General features: G+C 37.5%; 1 protein-coding gene across 1 annotated transcript in view; it reads left to right on the forward strand.

The window, feature by feature from the left end:
* Positions 1-27,225, forward strand: part of ASMT (acetylserotonin O-methyltransferase) — a 51,035-nt gene that overhangs the window by 17,762 nt on the left and 6,048 nt on the right. The window contains exons 4-6 of the mRNA XM_056808290.1: positions 5,168-5,236; positions 6,153-6,271; positions 25,095-25,235. Of these exons, the coding sequence (XP_056664268.1) occupies positions 5,168-5,236; positions 6,153-6,271; positions 25,095-25,235 (329 nt within the window). The remainder of the gene's footprint in view (positions 1-5,167; positions 5,237-6,152; positions 6,272-25,094; positions 25,236-27,225) is intronic.

Below are 27,225 nucleotides of genomic sequence, written 5' to 3' on the forward strand. Positions count from 1 at the left end.
ATGATTGTGGCATACCATTCTTTGCTGAGAGGCAAACGGATCTTCATGAGCCTCTCGCTGATGCCCACAGGCAAGTCTGGCAGCTGTTTGAGCAAACTGGTCTTGATGGCCAGGCCAACACCATGGATTCTGCCTTCATGGATTCTACCTTTCCAGAAGAAGGTGTATCCAGTGGTGGGTTCGTTGAGTGATCCCTCTTCTGGTAAGAGTGTTTCGCTTAGGGCTGCGATGTCGATGTTATATCGCGCCAGTTCTTTACCGATTAGAGCTGTTCTTCTCTCAGGTCTTGGGGTATTCTCTCTATCAAGTAATGTTCTGATGTTCCATGCTCCTAGTAGGAGTTTCTTTGTATTTTTAATTTGATTTCGACCGCTTAAAGGGATGACCCACCAGCTGCGGTGTGCTGACCGGGTGTTTGTAGGGCAGGCAATGTTTGGGACACCTTTTCTAGTCCCCTCCCTTGATTAGGGTGAGCAGTGCTGTCCGAGGGAGGGCTGCTCAGTCGCCCAGTATGCTGCCAAATATCCCTGCTGCCCTACAGGGCTGAGCGATCACTGGTCCATGGGCCGCCTATGTGCAGGATCGTGACTACAACTGCCAGTGGTCACCTCCACCTGTTGCGTCGCCACTCCCCCAACGCTGCAGGTATCTCATTGACTACATCATTGTATGCCAGCGAGACATCCAGGATATAAAGATCACCAGAGCCATGAGAGGAGCTGAATGCTAGACAGACCACCGATTGGTTAGAGCGACTCTTCAAATGCGCATTGCGCCTCGCCATCCAAAACGTGCCCAGACAGTTCGCGCATTTTACAACATGAGTCGTCTTAGAGATTCATCTTATTTGCAAACATTCCAGTCCTGCCTGGACGACAAGCTGTCTGCCTAGGGACCACTCACTGGAAGCTCAACTGAGAAATGGAACCAGTTCAGAGATGCAGTGAAGGAAACATCAAAGGCAGTTCTAGGCCCAAAACAACACAACCACCAGGAGTGGTTCGAAGAGAACAACACTGCAAGAAGCAAGAAGAACAAAGCCTTTATGGAGTGGCAAAATAACCCAAACTCTGCTCCTAAAAAGGACAGATTCAAGTCTCTCCAAGCCACGGCGCAGCGTGAGATCAGGAAGATGCAAGACTGATGGTGGGAAAAAAAGGCAGAAGAAATCCAGCGCATTGCTGATACGAAAAACTACAAACAATTTTTCAGTGCCCTCAAGACTGTCTATGGGCCATTAAAACCCACCACCATTCCCTTGCTATCCTCTGACGGTGACACTCTCATAAAAGATAAAAAAGGCATCAGCAACAGGTGGAAAGAGCACTTCAGTCAGCTTCTCAACCGACCCTCTTCAGTTGACCAAAGTGCCCTTGACCAGATCCCCCAAAACCGCACCATTGAACAACTTGACATCCCTCCTTCAATAGAGGAAGTCCAAAAAGCCATTAAACAAATGAGTGCAGGCAAGGCACCCGGTAAAGACGGGATCCCAACCGAGGTGTACAAGGCCTATGGAAAGGCGCTCCAGGCATTCCACATAGTGCTGACTAGCATATGGGAAGAGGAAGACATGCCCCCAGAACTCAGAGATGCCTCCATCGTAGCCCTATACAAGAACAAAGGCGCACAAGCAGCCTGTGACAACTACAGAGGCATCTCACTACTCTCCACTGCTGGAAAGATCCTCGCCCGTGTTATACTCAACAGACTCCTGTCATCTGTTTCAGAGCAGAACCTGCCTGAATCACAATGTGGCTTCCGACCAGATCGCAGCACCATCGACATGGTCTTCACGGTGAGGCAAATGCAGGAAAAATGCCTTGAGCAGAACCTGAGTCTCTACATTGTCTTCATAGACCTGACAAAGGCGTTTGACACAGTGAACAGGGATGCATTGTGGGTGATCCTCAGCAAGCTCGGTTGCCCAGCAAAATTCGTCAAACTGATCCAGCTCTTTCATGTCGACATGACAGGGGAAGTCCTATCTGGTGGAGAAACTTCTGATCGCTTCAGCATCTCCAATGGCGTGAAACAAGGCTGTGTCCTCGCTCTGGTACTATTCAACCTATTTTTCATCCAAGTATTTCGACATGCTGTGATGGATCTAGACCTGGGCGTCTACATCAAATACCGACTGGATGGCTCACTATTTGACCTTTGCCGCCTGACTGCAAAAACAAAGACAATAGAGAGACTCATCCTGGAAGCTCTCTTTGCAGATGACTGTGCTCTCATGGCCCACCAAGAAAATCACCTTCAAACCATTGTGGACAGGTTCTCTACCACGACAAAACTGTTTGGCCTGACTATCAGCCTCAGCAAAACAGAGGTACTGTTCCAACCTGCACCAGGGAGGCCAACTAACCAGCCGTGCATTACAATCGATGGCACACAGCTTTCTAACGTCAACACTTTCAAGTACCTGGGCAGCACCATCGCCAACGACAGGTCCCTAGACCACGAGATTAATGATCCAAAAGGCCAGCCAGGTACTCGGGCGGCTGCGCTGCAAAGTCCTCCAACACAGCAGTGTAAGCACTGCGACGAAGCTCAAAGTGTATAACTCAGTGGTCCTCAGCTCGCTCCTGTACGGCTGCGAGACATGGACACTGTACCGGAAGCACATGAAACAGCTGGAGCAATTCCACCAATGCTCTCTCTGGTCAATCATGAGGATCCGATGGCAGGACCGAATCACCAATCAGGAAGTCCTCGACAGAGCCAACTCCACCAGCATCGAAGTCATGGTCCTCAAAACCCAGCTACGATGGTCTGGACACGTCCTCCACATGGACCCACAGCGAATACCAAGACAGGTATTCTATGGTGAACTGTCAGCTGGACTCAGGAAACAAGGCCGACCAAAGAAAAGATTCAAGGATCAGCTAAAGTCCAACTTGAAGTGGGCTGGCATGACACCAAAGCAACTAGAACTCTCTGCCTCTGACAGAAGCAGTTGGTGAACCCACATTCACCATGCCACCACCACCTTTGAAGATGAGCGACGCCGACGTCTTGTTGCTGCGCATGAACGCCGACACCAGGCCACAACCGCACCTCCCATAACAACTGGCGTCCCATGCCCCATGTGCCACAAACTGTGCGCCTCAGTCTTTGGACTCCAAAGCCACATGAGAGTACACCATAGATGAAACTGCACAAAGACAATAGTCATTCTCGATCACTGAGAGACTACCACTACTATAGTTTTTCCTATGAATGTGGAGAGTGTTCTTTCTCATAAATCCCTCTGAATTGTTCAAGATCACTGCACTAATAGCGAAGTCCATTACAACTGATTGTACCACAGTGCATCAGTCTCTGTGTACAATGTTCTCCTGGTTCCGCTCCTTTCACTGTATCAATTCCTGGAGGTTGTATCAGTTCACATGGAATTCCTCCAGTTCATCATTCCTTTGGACACAATAGTATTCTATCACCAACATATACCACAATTTGTTCAGTCATTCCCCAATTGAAAGGCAGCCCCTCATTTTCCAATTTTTTGCCTCCACAAAGCGTAGCTATGAATATTCTTGTACAAGTCTTTTTTCTTATTATCTCTTTGTGGTACAAACCCAGTAGTGCCATGACTGGATCAAAGGGCAGACAGTTTTTTAGCACCCTTTGGGCATAGTTCCAAATTGCCCTCCAGAATGATTGGATTGATTCACAACTCCACCAGCAATGCATTAATGTCCTGACTTTGCCACATCCCCTCCAGCATTCATTATTTTCCATTGCTGTCATGTTAGCTAATCTACTAGGTGTGAAATGGTATCTCAGAGTTGTTTTGATTTGCATTTCTCTGATTATAAGAGATTTAGAACATTTTTTCATGTGCTTAATAATAGTTTTGATTTATCTGAATATTGGCTGTTCATGTCCCTTGCCCATTTATCAATTAGGGAATGGCTTGATTTTATTTGTACAATTGATTTAGCTCTTTATAAATTTGAATAATTAGACCTTTATCAGAGGTTTTTGTTATGAAGATTTCCCCCCTAATTTGTTGGTTCCCAATTTTTCCAAAGCATTTTCCCAATGCTTTGTTGCACTGGTTCTGTTTGTACAAAACTTTTTAAATTTAATATAATCAAAATTATTTATTTTACATTTTGTAATGTTTTCTAACTCTTGCTTGGTTTTAAAATCTCTCCTTTCCCAAAGATCTGACAAGTATACTATTCTGTGTTCATCTAATTTACTTATAGTTTCCTTCTTTATATTCAAGTCATTCACCCATTCTGAGTTTATCTTGGTGTATGGTGAGATGCTGATCCAAACCCAATCTTTCCCACACTGTCTTCCAATTTTCCCAGCAGTTTTTGTCCCAAAAGCTGGGATCTTTGGGTTTATCATAGACTGTCTTGCTGAGGTTATTTACCCTAAGTCTATTCCACTGATCCTCCTTTCTGACTCTTAACCAGTACCATATTGTTTTGATGATCACTGCTTTATAGTATTGTTTGAGATCTGGTACTGCTACACTACCTTCCTTCACATTCTCCCCCATTATTTCCATGGATATCCTTGACCTTTTGTTCTTCCAAATGAACTTTGTTATGGTTTTTTTCTAATTCCCTAAAAAAGTTTCTTGGTAGTCCAATTGGTATGGCACTAAATAAGTAAATAAGTTTGGGTAGGATTGTCATTTTTACCCTCTGTGCTTATTGTATGATTGATTTGAGTTATAAGAAATGCTTTGGTAGGGCAAATGGTATCTGAAAGGCTATCTTTCAATAATAAATCTTTCATCCAAACATCACAATTATTCAAGTATCCTTAAAAGGTATGGTAATTGAGATCAGCAGCTCTCTTTTCATAAATATCAGGTAATGGGTTAAACCAGAAGTGTACCTGCCAAAGATGTTCATGACAATAATAGAGATATCTCCCATGACTTTCCATTCATCATATGTTTTCTTTAGATTGTTCTTAAGAATATTTTTAAAACTCTTTTATTTTTTTTAGTGGTCTCTTAATGAGTATGTTCCTTGGGTCAAATGGAAGAACAGTGCTTGTTCAGGGAGCAGACAGTTGAGCATGTGTATTTATGAGCTCATTAAGAAAGGGTTTATATGTACTTAGGACCTTGGAACATCTAGTAATATGCTGATGCTTAGTAAGTACACATAAGTAATAATAGATTTTTCTCCCTCAGGGAAGGAAAAAATCAATATATGAGGACATTTGGTATTCCATCAAATGATCTCTTTGAAGCTATCTACAGGTAAAATTAACCACTTTAATGTTCTGTTCTTCTTATTTATAATTACTATAAGGGTGAATAAAGAAGTACAAGAACACAAAGTGAAGCTGAGACTTGTGTGATCATCCAAACAATTTCAGCAACATAGATAGCCAACCTTATAATTCATATAATATCAAATCATATTTGTGTCCTAAGTCATGAATATGTACACTAATTAAACCCCTAATTGCTTCATTTTCAGTTTACAGACACATTGTCTAAGACCTAAGTAAACAACTGAGACAGCTAGGTAACTTATTTGGAGCTAAATAATCCCTAATATTATTCCCTTTGTTTTGACATGAAGATCTACCATTAGTGTTTGATTAATACTTTGATATTAAACTTCTATAAAAGTATTTAGTCATTTGATGAAATGGAAATAAATCTTTTTCAATGGTAATAAATATGTTTCATTATATAAAACTCATCAGGAGAAAGTTATGGAAGGTCGATTATATCATAAAATCTAATAAGACTAACAAATGGATTTTTAGAAAAAAAATGATTAAGGTTTATTCCCTAACCTAGGCGAAATCCAATCCATTACAATGGATTCAGAGATTCCATTTTTAAAAAGTATATTAGTTAGGGATTGCCTTTAATTACTTTTCACAGTAATTTATAGGGTAGTTAAGATAGCTTTTCCTTTTTCATCTTGTGTGATTTCATCAGTTCAGTATATGACACTCCTGAAAAAGAACATCCTCTTTGTTGATAGTCTTTGATAATTATTTGGGGGCACTGAAAGATTAAGTGACTTCCCTAGAATAACAAGGCCAGTATTATTAGAGGTGAGATTCCAGGCCTTATTGACTCCAAGGTTGGCTTTCAATCCACTACTCCATATTGCCTTTAGATTTAACATTGACATAAATATTATTTCAACTAATAGGTCGGAAGAAGAACTGACAAAATTCATGCATGGCTTACATGAGATTTGGAGTATTAATGGCAGAGATGTGATTACTGCGTTTGACCTTTCAACTTTCACTCTCATTTATGATCTTGGTGGTAAGTATTAGTTAAAGAATTAAGACTTGCTTCAGGGGAGTCTTGAGAACCAAGGCCTTTCAGGAAGGATGAATAAAAATTATACATGAAGATTATAATGATTCTATGGAAATGTAGGAAGAAAATAAGTATTTGTGTAATTCCTACTGTAAACCTCAAAATTCCTTAGACTTATAAATGTTGGAAATTTCACCATTGGGATATTTCATACTTGGAAAATTTCTTACTGATAGTCTATTGGAATGGGAACTCCATTGGCATGGGAGGTTCCTTCTCTTCCCTTCTTAAGATTACTTTAGGACAGAAACCCTTTGCTGAACAATGGAAAGGGCTTTGACCTATGCTTGAGCATAGAACAGGAATTTCTTTGAGTCTTGATTGATTTTAGAATTGATACAATGGAGATACTCCACCCTATTCAGTCCTAATAGGATTGAGTAAGGGCTGCAGCCTAGATCAAAATTTAATTATTCCAATCTCTACCATACTCAAGTTAACAGGATTTAGAAAGGGCTGTAGCAAAGGAGTATAGATTTAATCATTTGAAAATATGACCTTCAACAGACATGTGCAAAAGCCAGAAACCTCTGGGCGGTCCTGGGTTAAGCTAGAGCCTCCATTGACAGGGAAATTGATGAAGAGTGATTGGTAGATGTGAGGACTGAGGGGAGGCAACTTGGATGGTGTCCTTAAAGATAGGAGGGTCTGGAGACAGGGAGGGGATTTTTTTTTTTGGTCGGTGTGGTTCCTGGGCTCTGAGGAAGCTTGCTCTGAAGGAAGCTGAAGGTGGGGGCCTCTGAGACTGTTTCTCCATTTTGGACACGTGAGTGAAAGGGACTGATCTCTTTTCTTTGCCCCAGCTATCTAAGGGCTTGGGCCTTTTGGCCCAGCCTAAACAGAAGGGGTATTTAAGCCCTATTCCCTTCTCTCCCCTTTCTCTCTCTCTATATATCTCTAATTCCTTTCTTACTCCTATTGTAATTAAACTCCAAAAAAAGCTGACGGCTGACTTGAGTTTTTCATTTAGGAAGTACATAGCTGATTCCTTGGCGACCTTAAATTAATATATATCAGTCTTTTAAGGTGATTCCCTTGTAACATTGTGGCTGACCACACGGGAGTCTAAAGAATCCTCTCAATAAAACTTTTCCCTTGCCTTTTTACTATACTGTTTCACCACTTAGTCCTTTTTTTTAAAAAAAAAAAAACTTGGCTTAAAGACACAGCTGCTAGAACACGTGAGTATAAAAAACTTTTTCTCTTTTCTCCTTAAGTTAAATTGGAATCAGCAGTTTTTTCTTTTTCTTCCCTTTAATCTTAAGGGACAGCTGGGTAGCTCAGCGGATTGAGAGCCAGCCCTAGAGGCAGAAGGTCCTGGGTTCAAATCGGACCTCAGATACTTCCCAGCTGTGTGACTCTGATAGACAGAAAACAGCTGTTTTTAAATCTCAGCAACAGGACTCTAAAGTCCTGGCTGGAAGAACTGTTTCTAAATATCCTTTCCCTTAAGGAACAACTTCCTGGATTAAAAAAAAAAAAAAACCCTGTGGAAAGTTTGTTGCTTTGCCCTGCTCCCCACGTATTTTGTGAAATTACAAAATATACATATAAAAATGAGTACTACATTCTTTGACAATTATATGGCAGCTGAAGAAGTAGGGGCATTGAGGAATGAAGGATACCTCCAAATTTTTATATTAATAGGTACTGTCATTTTTGTACTCCTCAATACTATATTTAGAGATGAAAAAATAAAAAATATTGAGGATAAAATAAAACAAAATGAGGATAAAATAAAACAAAATGAGGATAAAATAAAACAAAATGAGGATAAAATAAAACAAAATGAGGATAAAATAGAAAATATTGAGGATAAAATAGAAAATGTTGAGGATAAAATAGAAAAAAATGAGGATAAAATAGAAAATATTGAGGATACAATAGAAAAAATTGAGGATACAATAGAAAAAATTGAGGATACAATAGAAAAAATTGAGGATAAAATAGGAAATATTGAGAATAAAATAGAAAAACTTGAGGATAAAATAGGAAATATTGAGAATAAAATAGGAAATATTGAGGATAAAATGGGAGATATGGAAGATAAAATAGGAAAAATTGAGGAAAAAATGCAAGCCCAATTAGAAGATCTAAAATGTTTCTTACAGGATCAATGGGCAAACACCCACTCTACCAGAAACAGACCTGTTTCTGAACCTTTGAATGAGGAAATTTCCTTCCCTGAAATAGAGATGGAAAACACCTTCCCTATAGCCCAGTTAACAGACTGCTTCTCTCGTGCAGTGCAAATCTTGTCTGAATTTAATCCCCAAAACCCTTCCCCTGCAATCCCAGCTTCTCATGTTCCTTCTCCTACAGAAAACCAAATTCCAATGCAAGGGAGATCTTGTCCTCCTAGAGAAACCTGTCCTTGTCAAACTGACCCACAGGTGCAAAATTCAACTAGAGGCCTGTTTCCTCTAAGAGAAGTACCTGAAATAGGACGAAATGGGGATGTGGTGACTTTAAGACATAGGATACCGTTTACTCCCCAAGAAATAAATGAATTTACACGAAATATCCCCACATATGAACAAGATCCTTTTCTAGTAACAAAAAAGATGGGAGACATATTTTTTCAATATAATCCGTCTTACAAGGACGTTGAGAGCTTACTACAGGCTTTTTTAAGTGAACGTGAAAAAAATAAAATAATTGCTCATGTCAACAAAACCCGGGGGCGTAATGCAGCACATTGGCCATCTCAGGATCCCGAATGGGACTATAATAATCCTGAGGACTATCTACAACTATACCGTTGTAGAGAGGCCATCCTCACGGCCATGAAGGAATGTGCGGACAGTACAGATAAGTGGATGGAACTGGAAAAAATTAAGCAAAAGGAAAACGAAACACCCTCCAGATTTATGGACAGAATTATCGAGTTTGGGGACAGATACTTAGATTGGGACTTAAATAAAGAGAATAGTTTAAGACAAGTTAGAAGAATCTTTGTAAATAATTCTTGCAAAGTAATTAAAAATTATTTTAAAACACAATGCCCAAGATGGTCAGATATGGACCTTGAAGAATTGCGAAAAACAGCTATATATGTTTTTAAGGGAAACGAAGAAAAGGAGAAAGAGAATAATGATGACATGGAGGAAATGAAGAAAAAAATGAGATGTGTAATAGATAGGATAACTAAATTAGAAAGTGGGCATGATAATGAACCAACGACAATTGCCCCTCTCCAGAAATCCAATTATCAATCCATTACTTGCCACTTCTGTGAGAAGAAGGGCCACAAAATGATGGAATGTAGAACCTTTCTTAAGATGTTTGGAAGGAATACACAGTTTAATAATGGTTTTAGAAATAATAACTATAGAAATTATGATAATGGTTATAGAAACCAGAATTCTAGAAATTATAATAATGACTATGGAAATAACTATAATGAATATAGAAATAAGAACTTTAGAAACCAGAATTATAGAAATAGGAATTGGGAAATTAATGACAATGCTCAAATTGAAGAAAATTTTAATGATAATACTCAACAATATATGAGAAATGGCGCTCGTCCAAAAATTACTCGAGGTGCTAATGATCCTCAGAGAGGTGCCCTTCAGGAGGGTGCCCAGGGAACTTCCCAGTATAATAAAGATGATTCTTAGATTGTATTGATTTTGTTGATATTAATTAACCTTTTTCAGTTTTTTTTCTCCTCTCCAAATAGTAGGAAAGATGAATAAAGAACTTAAGACTATGATTGGCAAATTATGCACTGAGACCCATTTAAAATGGCCTGAAATTCTCCCTCTGGCCCTATTTTATCTTAGAAGCAGGCCTAGAGGAGACTTACATATTTCACCATTTGAGATGCTTTTTGGACATCCGCCTATACAGGCTAAGCCTTTCTCCCCGGCTTATACATCGCTATTAGGGGGAGATATTACTATTGCTTCCTATATACAGGAGTTACAGCACAAACTACGTGAACTTCATGAATCTGGAGCTGCAGTACAAGCTGGACCATTAGACTTTTCTCTGCATGACCTGAACCCAGGAGATAAAGTTTATATCAAGAATTTCAAGCGAACTGGAGCAACTGAACCTTCATGGGAAGGACCATTCCAAATATTATTAACTACTCCAACATCTATAAAGATTGGAGAAAGAGACTCTTGGATTCACTGCTCACATGTGAAGAAAGCATCTTCTGCTGAGACTGATTAACTCTATCCTATCATATGAATTGTGACTCTATCTTATCATATGAATTGGAGATAATAATCCATAGACAAATGGATGTTTTTTTTTCAAGAATATATTGAATTACTGATTTTTTCCCTTATTTTTTCTTATTTCTTTTCTTTTATTTTTTATCAGAATATTTGATTTTTTTTTCTCATTTTTTGTACTGAAGGTACACATAATTAATATTAATATTTTTTTCCCTGCAGTAATACAAGTTAATATATATACTCTTGCTATAATATCAATATATGCCTAAAAGCTTTAAACTATGGGAACCTGCCATTTATTGATAAAATATTATAGGACTGTGATTAATGTTTGTGTCTGATTCCAGGAAAAGGGATAAAAACAAGGAGCACAGACTAAACCTGAATAGTGCCAATAGAGCACACATGAAATATTAAAGTGAGACTCAAGGTTGCGACGATTAACTTATGTTTAAGTCGTAGGACTTCCTTGTATCTACACTCTTTTCGAAGTACTCAAACAAGTAAAAAGCTTGACTATCATGCTGGCTCCCTATATCCCTGAGGAAAAATCAGACAAGGGAATGACATTTCCCCATCAAAATAGAATTCTAATTCTTTCCTTCTTATATTATGACAACTTCCTGTAGTCTTGGCTACAAATGGCTAAGTGAAATATTACTGCATTCTGTCCTACATACTTGTGGGATAGAAATTACTTTAAACTGGACCTATACAAGGTCTATTTTGAGTTTTTCTTATGTTTTTGATGATTTTTTCTATTCTTTTGATAATTGACACATACAACCCCATAACTGAACATTGCATTCTGAGCTAAACTTGATATTTTTTTTTAAATACTTACTTCAGGGGGGATTGTATTTTAATTTAAAATCTAAGAATTTTTGAATTTTTTTTGTTTGAGATTTTATTTTTATAAAAATCCAAGACTTTTGTTTAAGATTTTACTTTTATAAAAAAAATTCAAAGATTTTGATTTTGTTCAAGAAAAGATCTTCAAGAAAGAAGCTTGAAACTTTTATATCCAGAGAATGAACTGTTGCAGAAAGATGCCAAAAACCTACACTTCATCAAGAAGATCAAGAATGAACTTTGGATGTGATTGATTGGACTGAACTTTTGATTGAACATTTATTGTAACATTTATGCCAAAAGGGACTGCCCCTAATTTGGCTTTCTGTCAATGCGCCTAGCAAACATTGGTTTTGCTTTCTTTTCTTTTCTATTTCCTCTCTCACTATTCTAATTTCTCTTAGAAATTGAATATTGTGTATATCTTTAGTTAGAAGTGAATTTAGAACTACAAAATGATTATATTAAATGATCAATGGGGAGACTAGTCTCCCAATGATCATCAGGGGGGATTGTAAACCTCAAAATTCCTTAGACTTATAAATGTTGGAAATTTCACCATTGGGATATTTCATACTTGGAAAATTTCTTACTGATAGTCTATTGGAATGGGAACTCCATTGGCATGGGAGGTTCCTTCTCTTCCCTTCTTAAGATTACTTTAGGACAGAAACCCTTTGCTGAACAATGGAAAGGACTTTGACCTATGCTTGAGCATAGAACAGGAATTTCTTTGAGTCTTGATTGATTTTAGAATTGATACAATGGAGATACTCCACCCTATTCAGTCCTAATAGGATTGAGTAAGGGCTGCAGCCTAGATCAAAATTTAATTATTCCAATCTCTACCATACTCAAGTTAACAGGATTTAGAAAGGGCTGTAGCAAAGGAGTATAGATTTAATCATTTGAAAATATGACCTTCAACAGACATGTGCAAAAGCCAGAAACCTCTGGGCGGTCCTGGGTTAAGCGAGAGCCTCCATTGACAGGGAAATTGATGAAGAGTGATTGGTAGATGTGAGGACTGAGGGGAGGCAACTTGGATGGTGTCCTTAAAGATAGGAGGGTCTGGAGACAGGGAGGGGATTTTTTTTTTTTGGTCGGTGTGGTTCCTGGGCTCTGAGGAAGCTTGCTCTGAAGGAAGCTGAAGGTGGGGGCCTCTGAGACTGTTTCTCCATTTTGGACACGTGAGTGAAAGGGACTGATCTCTTTTCTTTGCCCCAGCTATCTAAGGGCTTGGGCCTTTTGGCCCAGCCTAAACAGAAGGGGTATTTAAGCCCTATTCCCTTCTCTCCCCTTTCTCTCTCTCTATATATCTCTAATTCCTTTCTTACTCCTATTGTAATTAAACTCCAAAAAAAGCTGACGGCTGACTTGAGTTTTTCATTTAGGAAGTACATAGCTGATTCCTTGGCGACCTTAAATTAATATATATCAGTCTTTTAAGGTGATTCCCTTGTAACACTACTATGTGTCAAGCACTGTATCAGGTGCTTTTACAAATATCTCACATGGGTCACAGTGACCCATGAGATCCATTTTACAGTTGAGGAAACTGAGGCAAACAAATTAAGGGATTTGCACAAGGTCACACAACTAATAAGTGTCTAAGGAAGCATTTGAGCTCAGGTCTTTGTGACTACAGGCTCAACATTGTATCTACTGTATCACTAGCTACCTCCAGAAGTCAACAAAAGGTAACTTTTGGCCTTCCAAAGGAAATTATTTCCAAATCCTCGAGCCCAAAACATTTCTTCCACTTGGTTGACTCATTTATTAGGAATTTTAGACAGGATAGGGTGAACAGAATTTGGACTCTGGAGACCTATATTTGAATCCTAACCATACTACTTCCTAGCTATATGATATTGAGCCTTAGTTTTCAGCCTCAGTTTCTTCATCTGTAAAATGATCTGGCTTCAGATCTGGAACTGGAAGATCCCTTCCAGTTCTAACCTCTATGCTCCTGTGATAGCTTACCTTAGGAACTAAGGCAGTATCTATGATTTTATGATCCAATGACCTTACCCAGAGTGACTCATAGGCAGTAACATTTCTCCATGGAAAATTTCTTTTTTTTTTGTTTTTTTGTTTTTTTTAAAATATATTTTATTTGATCATTTCCAAGCATTATTCGTTAAAGACATAGATCATTTTCTTTTCCTCCCCCCCAACCCCCATAGCCGACGCGTAAGTCCACTGGGCATTAGATGTTTTCTTGATTTGAACCCATTGCTTTGTTGATAGTATTTGCATTAGAGTGTTCATTTAAAGTCTATCCTCTGTCATGTCCCCTCAACCTCTGTATTCAGGCAGTTGCTTTTTCTCGGTGTTTCCACTCCCATAGTTTATCCTTTGCTTATGAATGGTGTTTTTTTTCTCCTGGATCCCTGAAAGTTGTTCAGGGACATTACACCGCCACTAATGGAGAAGTCCATTACGTTCGATGATACCACAGTGTATTAGTCTCTGTGTACAATGTTCTCCTGGTTCTGCTCCTCTCGCTCTGCATCACTTCCTGGAGGTTGTTCCAGTCTCCATGGAACTTCTCCACTTTATTATTCCTTTGAGCACAATAGTATTCCATCACCAACATATACCACAGTTTGTTCAGCCATTCCCCAATTGATGGGCATCCCCTCGTTTTCCAGTTTTGGGCCACCACAAAGAGCGCAGCTATGAATATTTTTGTACAAGTCTTTGTGTCCATTATCTCTTTGGGGTACAGACCCAGCAGTGCTATGGCTGGGTCAAAGGGTAGATATTCTTTTGTCGCCCTTTGGGCATAGTTCCAAATTGCCCTCCAGAATGGTTGGATCAGTTCACAACTCCACCAGCAATGAATTAATGTCCCTACTTTGCCACATCCCCTCCAGCATTCATTACTTTCCTTTGCTGTTATGTTAGCCAATCTGCTAGGTGTGAGGTGATACCTCAGAGTTGTTTTGATTTGCATCTCTCTGATTATAAGAGATGTAGAACACTTCTTCATGTGCTTGTTAATAGTTTTGATTTCTTTATCTGAGAACTGCCTATCCATTTCCCTTGCCCATTTATCAATTGGAGAATGGCTTGATTTTTTGTACAATTGATTTAGCTCATTATAAATATGAGTAATTAAACCTTTGTCAGAGGTTTCTATGAAGATTTTTTCCCAATTTGTTGTTTCCCTTCTGATTTTAGTTATATTGGTTTTGTTTGTACAAAAGCTTTTTAGTTTGATGTAGTCAAAATTATTTATTTTACATTTTGTGATTCTTTCTATATCTTGCTTGGTTTTAAAGCCTTTCCCCTCCCAAAGGTCTGACATGTATACTATTCTGTGTTTACCCAATTTACTTATGGTTTCCTTCTTTATGTTTAAGTCACTCACCCATTTTGAATTTATCTTGGTGTAGGGTGTGAGGTGTTGATCTATTCCTAGTCTCTCCCACACTGTCTTCCAATTTTCCCAGCAGTTTTTATCGAATAGTGGATTTTTGTCCCAAAAGCTGGGATCTTTGGGTTTATCATATACTGTCTTGCTGAGGTCGTTTTCCCCCAGTCTATTCCACTGATCTTCCTTTCTGTTTCTTAGCCAGTACCAAATTGTTTTGATGACTGCTGCTTTGTAATATAGTTTGAGGTCTGGGACTGCAAGGCCCCCATCATATGTGTTTTTTTTCATTATTTCCCTGGATATCCTTGATCTTTTGTTCTTCCAAATGAACTTTGTTATGGTTTTTTCTAAATCAGTGAAGAAGTATTTTGGTAGTTCAATGGGTATGGCACTAAATAGATAAATAAGTTTGGGTAGGATGGTCATTTTTATTATATTGGCTCGTCCTATCCATGAGCAGTTAATGTTTTTCCAATTGTTCAAGTCTAGTTTTAGTTGTGTGGCGAGTGTTTTGTAGTTGTGTTCATATAGTTCCTGTGTTTGTCTTGGGAGATAGATTCCTAGGTATTTTATTTTGTCTAAGGTGATTTTGAATGGGATTTCTCTTTCTAGTTCTTGCTGCTGAGCTGTGTTGGAGATATATAGAAAAGCTGATGATTTATGTGGGTTTATTTTGTATCCTGCAACTTTGCTAAAGTTGTTGATTATTTCAATTAGCTTTTTGGTTGAATCTCTAGGATTCTTTAAGTAGACCATCATGTCATCCGCGAAGAGTGATAACTTGGTCTCCTCCTTGCCTATTCTGATGCCTTCAATTTCTTTATCTTCTCTAATTGCTACTGCTAGTGTTTCTAGTACAATGTCAAATAGTAGAGGTGATAATGGGCATCCTTGTTTCACTCCTGATCTTATTGGGAATGCATCTAGTTTATCCCCATTGCAGATGATATTAGCTGTTGGTTTTAGATACATACTGTTTATTATTTTTAGGAATGACCCTTCTATTCCTATGCTTTCTAGTGTTTTTAATAGGAATGGGTGTTGTATTTTATCAAAGGCTTTTTCTGCATCTATTGAGATAATCATGTGGTTCTTGCTAGTTTGCTTGTTGATGTGGTCAATTATGTGGATGGTTTTCCTAATGTTGAACCAGCCCTGCATCCCTGGTATGAATCCTACTTGATCATGGTGAATGATCCTTCTGATCACTTGCTGGAGTCTTTTTGCTAGTATCCTATTTAAAATTTTTGCATCTATATTCATTAGGGAGATTGGTCTATAGTTTTCTTTCTCTGTTTTTGACCGGAAAATTTCTTTTGAGAAAGTAGAAGGAAAAGGTTTTTTTTTTTTTGTTGGTTTTTTTTTAAAGATATCATAAGGTAGTAGAAGTGCCCACTCAAAAGAGTTAGCATCCAAATTCAAATGCCCTGATATCTTTGGCTCTGGAAATCTCTCTGTCATCAGGGAAACTAAGTTAATGAATCAATCAAACAAATAATATTTGTTAAACATCTCTATGTACAAAACATATTTCCATATTCTTCTTCTTGTGGAAGAAGACACATCTCATAAAAAAGCAAAAACAAAATAAAGTGGAAAATGGTATGTTTCTGTCTGCCTGAAGATCTTTCCAGATTTTTCTGAAAGTTTCCTGCTGGCCATTTCACAATAGTTTTCTATTACAATTGTATGCCACAACTTCTTCAGTCATTACCCAATTGATGGATATCCCCTCTATTTTAAATTCTTTGCTAACATAAAAAGAGCTGCTATAAATATTTTTGTACAGTTAGGTTCTACCCCATCCTGATTTTCTTTTTGGATCTCTTTGAGCCTGAGCTGTTTCTTAAAGGAAGAAAGGGAATCTATGAGGAAACAGAAAGGAGAGAGTGCATTTTAGGAAGGGAGGACAGCTAATGCAAAGGCACGGATTTTGGGAGATGAAGTTTTGTGAGTGAAGAATAGAGAGAAGGCCAGTTTAGTCAGAGTGCAGAGTATCCTAAATAGAGTAAATCTCCGATGAGGTTGAAAAATAGGGTGAATTTGTTTAGGGTTTTAAAAACTGAAAAGGAATTTAAATTTTATCCTATAGGCAATGGGAAACCCCTAAAGTTGGTTGAGCAGGGGCTCACACTGTCACATCTGTGCTTAAGGAAAATTACTTTTGGTGCTAAAGGGTAGAATGGCCCGGAGTGAGGCAAGATGGTCAATTGGGAAGCTGTTACAATAATGAACAGAAGAATCTGGATGAAGGAGATGTTATGAAGGTATATAAGATTTGGTGAATGATTGGATATGTGGGGTGAAGGAAAATGAGGAGTACAGGATAATACTGAAATTATGAACCTGCAACACTGGTAATGATAATCACAGCAGAAGAAACAGGGAAATTTGGAATAGGTGAGAGCTCAGGGGGGATAATAGACTCCTTTTTAGACATGTTGAGTTTGAAATGCCTTTGGGAGATTTAGTATCTATTCTCCAGTAGACAATTTGCTACCTGGAACTGAAGTTTGAGAGAGACTGGGACTAGATATAGAAATCTAGGAATGATCTGCAGAGAGATGATACCAAATAAAATAAAAAAAACCCCATGATTAAGGAGCATCACAAAACATAGTGTTGAATCCATTTTAAAACCTCCAGTATATTCTTCCTAGTTTGTAAGTTCAACTACTACATGTTTTGACATTTAAAATTGCTTACAAAAGAACTATCCATACTGCCAGCAGAGGGCCCCTTACACTGACTGTCAATAATCCTTAGCAAAGGAAACAGCTCCTTCAATTGTTTACCAAATAGCTTGAACTGAAGAACTTTCAGAGCAAAGTACTCAATGAATGGCAGTGAGAAAGAGGTGGTGGTGGAGAAGCTGATCAGGAACCTTCAATCAGTTTATTTTCCACCAACTTAATACAAAAATTTCCACCAATTTAATACAAAAATTTTTAAATTTAATATCATCAAAATTATTCATTTTAATTTTGTAATGTTCTCTATCTCTTGCTTGGTCTTAAATTCAGAAGGGATTTCTTTTTTTTTTTGGTGAGAATTTGTTTTTCTTGAATAGGCATATGGTTTATTACATATTTATAACAAATTATATATTATATTTTTTGTTACAGATTACATACATATAAAAAAGGTAACAAAAACCATTGGAAAACAGCCTGTAAAGTTCTTCATGAATGAATTTCATTTATTTTCTTTTAACAAAATAATATGTTTTTTGCCACTATACTTTATTTATTTATTTGTTTAAATTAATTTATTTAGTCAATTTATAACATTATTTCTTGGTTACAAGAATCATATTATTTCCCTCCCTCCTTTGCCCCAACTCTTCCCATAGCTGATGTGCAATTTCACTGGGTATTACATGTGTCCTTGATCAAAACCTATTTCCATGTTGTTGATGTTTGCACTAGGATGATCATTTAGAGTCTACATCCCCAATCATATCCCCTCAACCAATGTTGTTTTTCTTCTCTGTTTCTACTCCCACAGTTTTTCCTCTGTACGTGGATAGCGTTCTTTCTCATAGATCCCTCCAAGTTGTTCAGGATCACTGCATTGCCATTAATGGAGAAGTCCATTACGTTCAATTGTACTACAGTGTATCAATCTCTGTGTACAATGTTATCCTGGTTCCGCTCCTTTCACTCTACATCAATTCCTGGAGGTCATTCCAGTTCTCATGGAATTCCTCTAGTTCATTATTCATTTGGGCACAATAGTATCCCATCACCAACATATACCACAATTTGTTCAGCCATTCCCCAATTGAAGGGCATCCCCTCATTTTCCATTTTTTTTGCCACCACAAAGAGTGCAGCTATGAATATTCTTGTACAAGTCTTTTTCCTTATTATCTCTTTGGGATACAAACCCAGCAGTGTTATGGCTGGATCAAAGGTCAGACAGTTTTTTATCACCCTTTGGGCATAGTTCCAAATTGCCCTCAATTCACAACTCTACCAGCAATGCATTAATGTCCAGACTTTGCCACATCCCTTCCAGCATTCATTACTTTCCATTGCTGTCATGTTAGCCAATCTGCTAGGTGTGAAGTGATACCTCAGAGTTGCTTTGATTTGCATCTCTCTGATTATAAAAGATTTAGAACACTTTTTCATGTGCTTAATAATAGTTTTGATTTCTTTAACTTAAAATTGCCTATTCATGTCCTTTGCTCATTTATCAATTGGAGAATGGCTTAATTTTTTGTACAATTGGTTTAGCTCTTTATAAATTTGAATAATTAGACCTTTGTCAAAGGTTTTTGTTATGAATGGTTTCCCAATTTGTTGCTTCCCTCCTAATTTTGGTTGCATTGGTTTTGTTTGTATAAAACCTTTTTAATTTGATGTAATCAAAATTATTGATTTTACATTTTGTGATTTTTTTCTAGCTCTTGCTTTTTAAAATTTTATTTATTTTATTTTATTTTTTAAACTCTTACCTTCTGTCTTGGAGTCAATACTGTGTCTTGGAGTCAATACTGCATATTATCTGAAAGGCAGAAGAATGGAAAGGGCTAGGCAATGGGGGTCAAGTGACTTGCCCAGGGTCACACATCTGGGAAGTGTCTGAGGCCAGATTTGAACCTAGGACCTCCCATCTCTAAGCCTGGCTCTCAATCCACTGAGCTACCCAGCTGCTCCCTCTTGCTTGGTTTTAAAGTCTTTCCTTTCCCAAAGATCTGACATGTATACTATTCTGTGTTCACCTAATTTGCTTATAGTTTCCTTCTTTATATTCAAGTCATTCATCCATTCTGAGTTTATCTTGGTTTAGGGTGTGAGATGTTGATCCAAACCATACTCTCCCATACTGTCTTCCAATTTTCCCAGCAGTTTTTATCAAATAGTGGGTTTTTGTCCCAAAAGCGGTGATCTTTGGGCTTATCATACACTGTCTTGCTGAGGTCACTTACCCCAAGTTTATTCCACTGATCCTCCTTTCTGTCGCTTAGCCAGTACCAAATTGTTTTGATGACTACTGTTTTATAGTATAGTTTGAGATCTGGGATTGCAAGGCCTCCTTCCTTTGTATTTTTTTTTTCATGATTTCCCTGGATATCCTTGATCTTTTGTTTTTCCAAATGAACTTTGTTATGTTTTTTTTTTTAATTCAGGAAAAAAAATTGGTAGTTCAATGGGTTTGGCACTAAATAAGTAAATTAATTTGGGCAGCATTGTCATTTTTATTATGTTAGCTCATACTACCCATGAGCAATCAATGTTTTCCCAATTGTTTAGATCTAGTTTTAATTATGTGGAGAGAGTTTTGTAGTTGTGTTCATATAGTTCCTGTGTTTGTCTCAGGAGATACATTCCTAAGTATTTTATATTGTCTAGGGTGGTTTTAAATGGAATTTCCCTTTCTAATTATTGCTGCTGAGATGTGTTGGAGATATATAGAAATACTGATGACTTATGTGGGTTTATTTTGTATCCTGCAACTTTGCTAAAGTTGTTGATTATTTCGATTTTCTTTTTGGTTGATTCTTTGGATTCTTTAAGTAGACCATCATATCATCTGCAAAGAGTGATAGCTTGGTCTCCTCATTGCCTATTTTAATACCTTCAATTTCTTTTCCTTTTCTAATTGCTACTGCTAGTGTTTCTAGTACAATGTTAAATAATAGGGGTGGTAATGGGCATCTTTGTTTCACTCCTGATCTTATTGGGAAGGCTTCTAGTTTTTCCTCATTGCAGATGATGATTGCTGATGGTTTCAGATATATACTGTTTATTATTTTTAGGAAAGACCCTTCTATTCCTATACTTTCTATTGTTTTCAATATGTGTTGTATTTTATAAAAGGCTTTTTCTGCATCTATTGAGATAACCATGTGATTTTTGTTGGTTTGCTTGTTAATATGGTCAATTATTTGGATGGTTTCCATAATATTGAACCATTCTTGCATTCCTGGTATGAATCATACCTAGTCATAGTGGATAACCCTTGCAATCACTTGCTGGAGTCTTTTTGCTAGTATTTTATTTAAAAATTTTGCATCAATATTCATTAAGGAAATTGGTCTATAGTTTTCTTTCTCTGTTTTTGACCTGCCTGGCTTTGGAATCAATACCATATTTGTGTCATAAAAGTAATTTGGTAGAACTCCTTCCTTGCTTATTCTGTCAAGTAGTTTGTATAATATTGGGATTAGTTGTTCTTTGAATGTTTGATAGAATTCATTTGTGAATCCATCTGGTCCTGGGGATTTTTTCTTAGGGAGTTCTTTGATGGCCTGTTCAATTTCTTTTTCTGATATGGGGTTGTTTAGGTAGTCTATTTCTTCTGCTGCTAGTCTAGGCAATTTATATTTTTGTAAATATTCATCCATATCACCTAGATTGCCATATTTATTGCCATATAATTGGGCATAATAGTTTTCAATGATTGCTTTAATTTCCTCTTCATTAGAGGTGAGGTCTCCCTTTTCATTTTGGATACTGTCAATTTGGCTTTCTTCTTTCCTTTTTTAAATTATATTGATCAGTACTATGTCTATTTTATTTGTTTTTTTAAAAAGTATCAGCTTTTAGTCTCATTTATTAAATCAATAGTTCTTTGACTTTCAATTTTATTAATTTCTCCTTCAATTTTTAGGTTCTCTAATTTAGTCTTCATCTGAGGCTTTTTAATTTGTCCACTTTCTAGTTTTTTAATTTGCATGCCCTATTCCTTGACCTCTGGTCTCTCTAATTTGTTAATATGTGAACTCAAGGATATAAATTTCCCCCTGAGTGCTGCTTTGGCTGCATCCCATAGATTTTGAAAAGATGTCTCACCATTGTCATTTTCTTCAATGAAATTATTAATTGTTTCTATGATTTGTTCTTTAACTAACTGATTCTGGAAAATCATATTGTTTAATTTCCAATTAATTTTTGGTCTGACTCTCCATGTACCCTTACTAAGTATTATTTTCATTTCATTGTGATGTGAGAAGGTTGCATTTATTATTTCTGCTCTTTTGCACTTGTTTGCAATGTTTTTATGACCTAGTACATGTTCAATTTTTGTGAATGTACCATGTGCTGCTGAAAAGGTGTATTCTTTTTTGTTCCTATTTATTTTTCTCCACATATCTACTAACTCTTATTTTTCTAAGATTTCATTAACTTCTCTTACCTCTTTCTTATTTTTTTTTGTTTGATTTATGTAGTTCTGATAGAGGAAGGTTCAGGTCCCCCACTAGTATAGTTTTTCTATCTATTGTATCCTTGATCTCCACTAGTTTCCTCTTTAGAAATTTAGGTGCTATATCATTTGGTGCATACATACTGAGTATACTGCCTTTTATCAGGATGTAATTACCTTCCCTATCTCTTTTAACTAAATCTATTTTTACTTTGGCTTTTTCAGATATCATGATTGAGACTCCTGCTTTCTTTCTATCAGTTGGTGACCAATAGATTTGGCTCTATCCTCTTACTTTTACCCTATGCGTTTCTACCTTCCTCATGTGTGTTTCTTGTAGACAGCATATGGTAGGGTTTTGGTTTCTATTCACTTGCATTTTATGGGTGAGTTCATTCTGTTCACATTCAGAGTTATGATTACCAGCTGTGTATTTCCCAGCATCTTGATTTCTACTTCTAGTCTTGCCTTTTCTTCTTTCACTATTTCCTTCTACACCAATGTTTTGTTTTTAATTAGTTCTGCTAATTCCCACCCTTATTTTACTTCCCTTTCTACTCCCCCTTCTTATTCCCCTCTTATTTTCATGACAGTCTTTTAAAAACTATCCTACCCTCTCCCTCCTTTGTACTCCTTCCCTCTCCACCAGTCCATTTGTTATCCTTCTACTTCCCTATAGGGTGCAATTCAATTCTCTGCCCCAGTGGAATGGGTTCTTCTTCCCCCTTTGAGTCAATTTCAATGCATGTAAGAGTTGAGTATTTCCTGTCTCCAACCTCTTTACCCTTCCCGTGTATTGATGTTCTCCCCTCTCCCGCCATGAGCTTTTTTGTGACATATAAACTTACCCCCTTTGTTTCTTTTCCCATTTATTTTAGTATTAACCTCTATTTTTAGCTCTAGTTGCATATACATATATATACACACACATATATATGTATTTATGCATACCTATATCTCTTTACATATTTATGTCTTGGCATTTCATCCCATATAGTTTGTCACTGTTCCCTTTAAGTTCTGGCTGCCTAGGTGGTAATAACAATTTTTAAGAGTTATCAATGGCCTTTTCTTATAGGGATACATATCATTTTAATTCATTGGGTCTCTTTAAAAAGTTGTCTTTGTTTTTGGTTTTGTTTTTCTTGTTTCCCTCTTTCTTAATTACCTTTTGCTGATTCTCTTGAGTTCTATGCTTTAGTTTTTTTCCAGAATTTTCTGTTTAGGCTTGGTCTTTTTTTTACAAATGCTTGGAATTCTTCTATTTTGTTAAATGTTCATACTTTCCCCTGTGAGAATATGATCAGTTTTGCTGGGTAATTGATTCTTCGTTGTAGACCTAGTTCCCTTGCTTTCCAGAATATCACATTCCATGCCTTTTGGTCCTTCAGTGTAGATGCAGCCAGATCCTGTGTTATCCTCACTGTGGTTCCATGGTATCTGAATGACTTCTTCTTAGCAGCTTGTAATATTTTTTCAGAAGGGATTTTTTTTAAATGAATCATGATGGATCGATTCTTCCATTGGATAGAGACATTTACATTGCATCCATCAAAGAGCAGGACCTGTCAGTCAAGGCATGAAATTGGAAGTTTATAAGTTGAATAGTGTTATACCTGGCCTGCAGAGAGGAACAGTCCTAGTTTACCTAGCTGATCGAGTTGTCTGTCAGAGGGTTTTCACAAGAGGAACAGCAAGAGAACACCACTAGAGAAAGAGCATTAATGGGTATAGTACTGGAGGAAAAATTTTCCTTGGCTATGTTCTCTAAGTGTATGCTTCTGAAATAGTTCACTTTATGAATGAATAAATAAAAATCATTTCTTAAAAATTATTACGCACCAAGCTTTCTATTTATAATAGAAAAACCCCCCAAGATATTTCAAGTATTTCACACTGGGGCAAATAAAATATGTGAGAGTCCAGTTGCAACAGGGATGAAACAACTTAGAAGCCCCAAGAGTCCAGCAGCTTGTAGGATGAATAGCCAGACCATGGGGGAATTATCAGGTAGGATGGCCTGGAGAATCTGGAGGGCAATAGTAAAAGGCCAGATTGTAAGAAATTTTAGTTTTTTTTTAGGGTTTTTCGTTTTGCTTTGTTACCAGAAGGATTTCTAATCATCCCATTATGGACTTTAAGCTCATCCAAGGAAGGTTACATGTGCTGGAGTTTCTACTTTTTCTCATTGATGCAGTATGAAATTGTGGGAGAATGCAGCTATAGGTTTATGAGAGGAATTCATTATTATTGCTTATATTATGTCATCTCAGCAAATACTTTTGGTTTGAACTAATTCTGCCTACTGACTAATTAATTAAAGGTAAACCAACTGTAGTATTTAGGAGTGTGGATCCACAGAATACAGTGTGGGTCCATACTGTACCTAAAACCTGAGGTACTTGTCTCCCAGAAGACTTAGCCTGTGAGTGAACATGAGTTAGGAGAGATAACCCAGAAAGATGCTACAGGAAACTAAAGAGAAAAAAAAAAACCAGAAATTTACACCTTTCTAAAATTGCGATTGTTTATTGTATATTATAATATTATTCTCTTTGCAGCTATAACCTGCTTTAAATTCATACACAGAGGTTGGATCACCCAGAGGACCTAAGTTTAAAGCATTCTGTGGGTCCTCCACCAATATATTTATCTCAAATAGTCTTTCAATGGACAGTTACTTCAGAGAGCAGATATTTACTATGGTATGCAGGGTGAAAGGATATCAGGGTTGGGAGTCTGAAGATGGATTCTAAATCCAACTGTGGTAGATACTACATATGTGGTATTGATTAAGCCATTTGATCTTTCTAAGATCTCAATTTCCTTATCTGAAAAATGAGAAGCGTTGAACCACATAATCTCTGATGTCTTTTATGGTTTTAAATACATAATTCTATGAGGAGGCATCTATGAAAGCAAGGGAAAGATATAATTAGGCAGGGATGGGATGGGGGCCAGGAAGTACATGGATAAGGAGAAATTTTCTGTATCCTGGTGCTAGTGAGATATAAAATGACAAAAGAAAAAAAAGAAGCTAAGAAAAGGGAGAAGGTAAAGATCCTGGATAATTAATATCCTAAATGAAGGGCTCTTGGGGTCTGTGATACTGATTAGTGATGTCTGTGATACTGATGTGACCTCCATCTTTAGCTGGAAATTTTCCTTGGTTTTTGTTTTTGAGGGTGTTCAGGTGCCCTAGCCAAGGAATGTATCACCATATATCCTGAATGCCAAGTGACAATCTTTGAAAAAACAGAGGTGGTTCAAGTGGCAAAGAAATACTTTCCATTCCTAGAGGAACCTCGTATTAACTTCCACATAGGTAGGTATGTATGTGTTATTTTAGTCTATAAGTCTCTTTCTTTCTTTCTTTCTTTCTTTCTTTCTTTCTTTCTTTCTTTCTTTCTTTCTTTCTTTCTTTCTTTCTTTCTTTCTTTCTTTCTTTCTTTCTTTCTTTCTTTCTTTCTTTCTTTCTTTCTTTCTTTCTTTCTTTCTTTCTTTCTTTCTTTCTTTCTTTCTTTCTTTCTTCCTTTCTTTCTTTCTTCCTTCCTTCCTTCCTTCTTTCCTTCCCTCCCTCCCTCCCTCCCTCCCTCCTTCCTTCCTTCCTTCCTTCCTTCCCTCCTTCCTTCCTTCCTTCCTTCCTTCCTTCCTTCCTTCCTTCCTTCCTTCCTTCCTCCCTTCCTTCCTCCCTTCCTTCTTCCTTCCTTCCTTCCTTCCTTCCTTCCTTCCTTCCTTCCTTCCTTCCTTCCTTCCTTCCTTCCTTCCTTCCTTCCTTCCTTCCTTCCTTCCTTCCTTCCTTCCTTCCTTCCTTCCTTCCTTCCTTCCTTCCTTCCTTCCTTCCTTCCTTCCTTCCTTCCTTCCTTCCTTCCTTCCTTCCTTCCTTCCTTCCTTCCTTCCTTCCTTCCTTCCTTCCTTCCTTCCTTCCTTCCTTCCTTCCTTCCTTCCTTCCTTCCTTCCTTCCTTCCCATATGCACCATCTGCCCAAGCCTTTTGTATTAAAGAAAAGGAAACTGAGGTCCAGGAGTTAAAGTAAAATGTATCCTACTGTATTAATTAATTAAGTAAGTAATTAAGTAAGTAAGTAACTGCTGAGGTAACATTCCAACTCAGGTCTTCTAACCCCAGAGTCAGCACTTTTGATAAGGCTGTCTCTTTTAGAAGGTTTTGTTTTTTATCCTAGATGAAACAGGAAGCCATAAAGATTTGTTTTTTTCTTAATACGTTTGGACAGGTTTTACTTCCCCGAACATCTTTTTACCTGTAATGAACCCAAGATTTCCCTTTCCACCTTGATGAAGGAAGAAATTCTGGAGAAGACACTGTAAATTGAGTCATCCTGTAGTAGTAAGACCAGTAGTAATGACCCCAATCCTCTTTCCAGTCTGAATATCAGCTAGTGGTCCATTCCCTAGTATTCTTTTCTTCCTTCACCTCTTACCCTCTCTGTCCTGGCTAGCAAGAATTAGCAACAGTTCCCCCAATGCCTAGTCTTACTGGATCCATATAAGAATTCTATGAAAGCACAACAAACTCAACTAAGGACAGGGTGCCTCATTCCCTCTGAGGCCCTAGGTATCTAGCAGGGCTGACTTGTCCCTTACTAACTTCATATTGTTAGCATGTCCCCTTATAAAACTAGTTTGTTTGTTTGTTTGTTTTTTACTATCTTATATGTTCAATCTTGCCTTGTATTGGGCATTTGGCATTCAGAATCTTCCTAAGAATATAGTAAAACACCGCCACATACATTTCCTAGAGCCTTTTGTTAAAATAAACAAACAAACAGAAATGTACTATAGAATGATTCTCTGGATAGGATAGAATATGGAATCAGCTAAGTGGGAACTGGGCTGGAAGTCAAGAGGACCTGAGTTCAAATTTGGCCTCAGACACTTACTAGCTACGTAACCCTGGGTAAGTCACTTAACCCCATTTGCCTAAGCTTCCCTTAGCTGAGAAAGAAATGTCAAACCACTCCAGTATCTTTGCCAAGAAAATACTAGATAGGGCACAAAGAGTCAGATATGAATGAAATGACTAAATAGCAACTGGATAGAATATGAATCCACTTCAGGAAGGAACTATTCTGCCCTGGGCACAGTGCTTTGCATATGATAAGAAGTTACCAAATTTTCATTAGGTTTATTGAACTTCAAAACCTGTCAAACTTTTTACATTTGCATAAAAATGGTTAATTCTCTGAGTTAAGGTAAGCACCACTTATAACTGGAATCAACAGATTCCAGAGGATACCATGAAAGCAAATCACAGAGGAAAGAACCAGTGATCTTATGCTCGGGATTGAAGTTATA

This window comes from Monodelphis domestica, chromosome 8 (genome assembly GCF_027887165.1).
Source record: "Monodelphis domestica isolate mMonDom1 chromosome 8, mMonDom1.pri, whole genome shotgun sequence".
NCBI lineage: Eukaryota > Metazoa > Chordata > Mammalia > Didelphimorphia > Didelphidae > Monodelphis > Monodelphis domestica.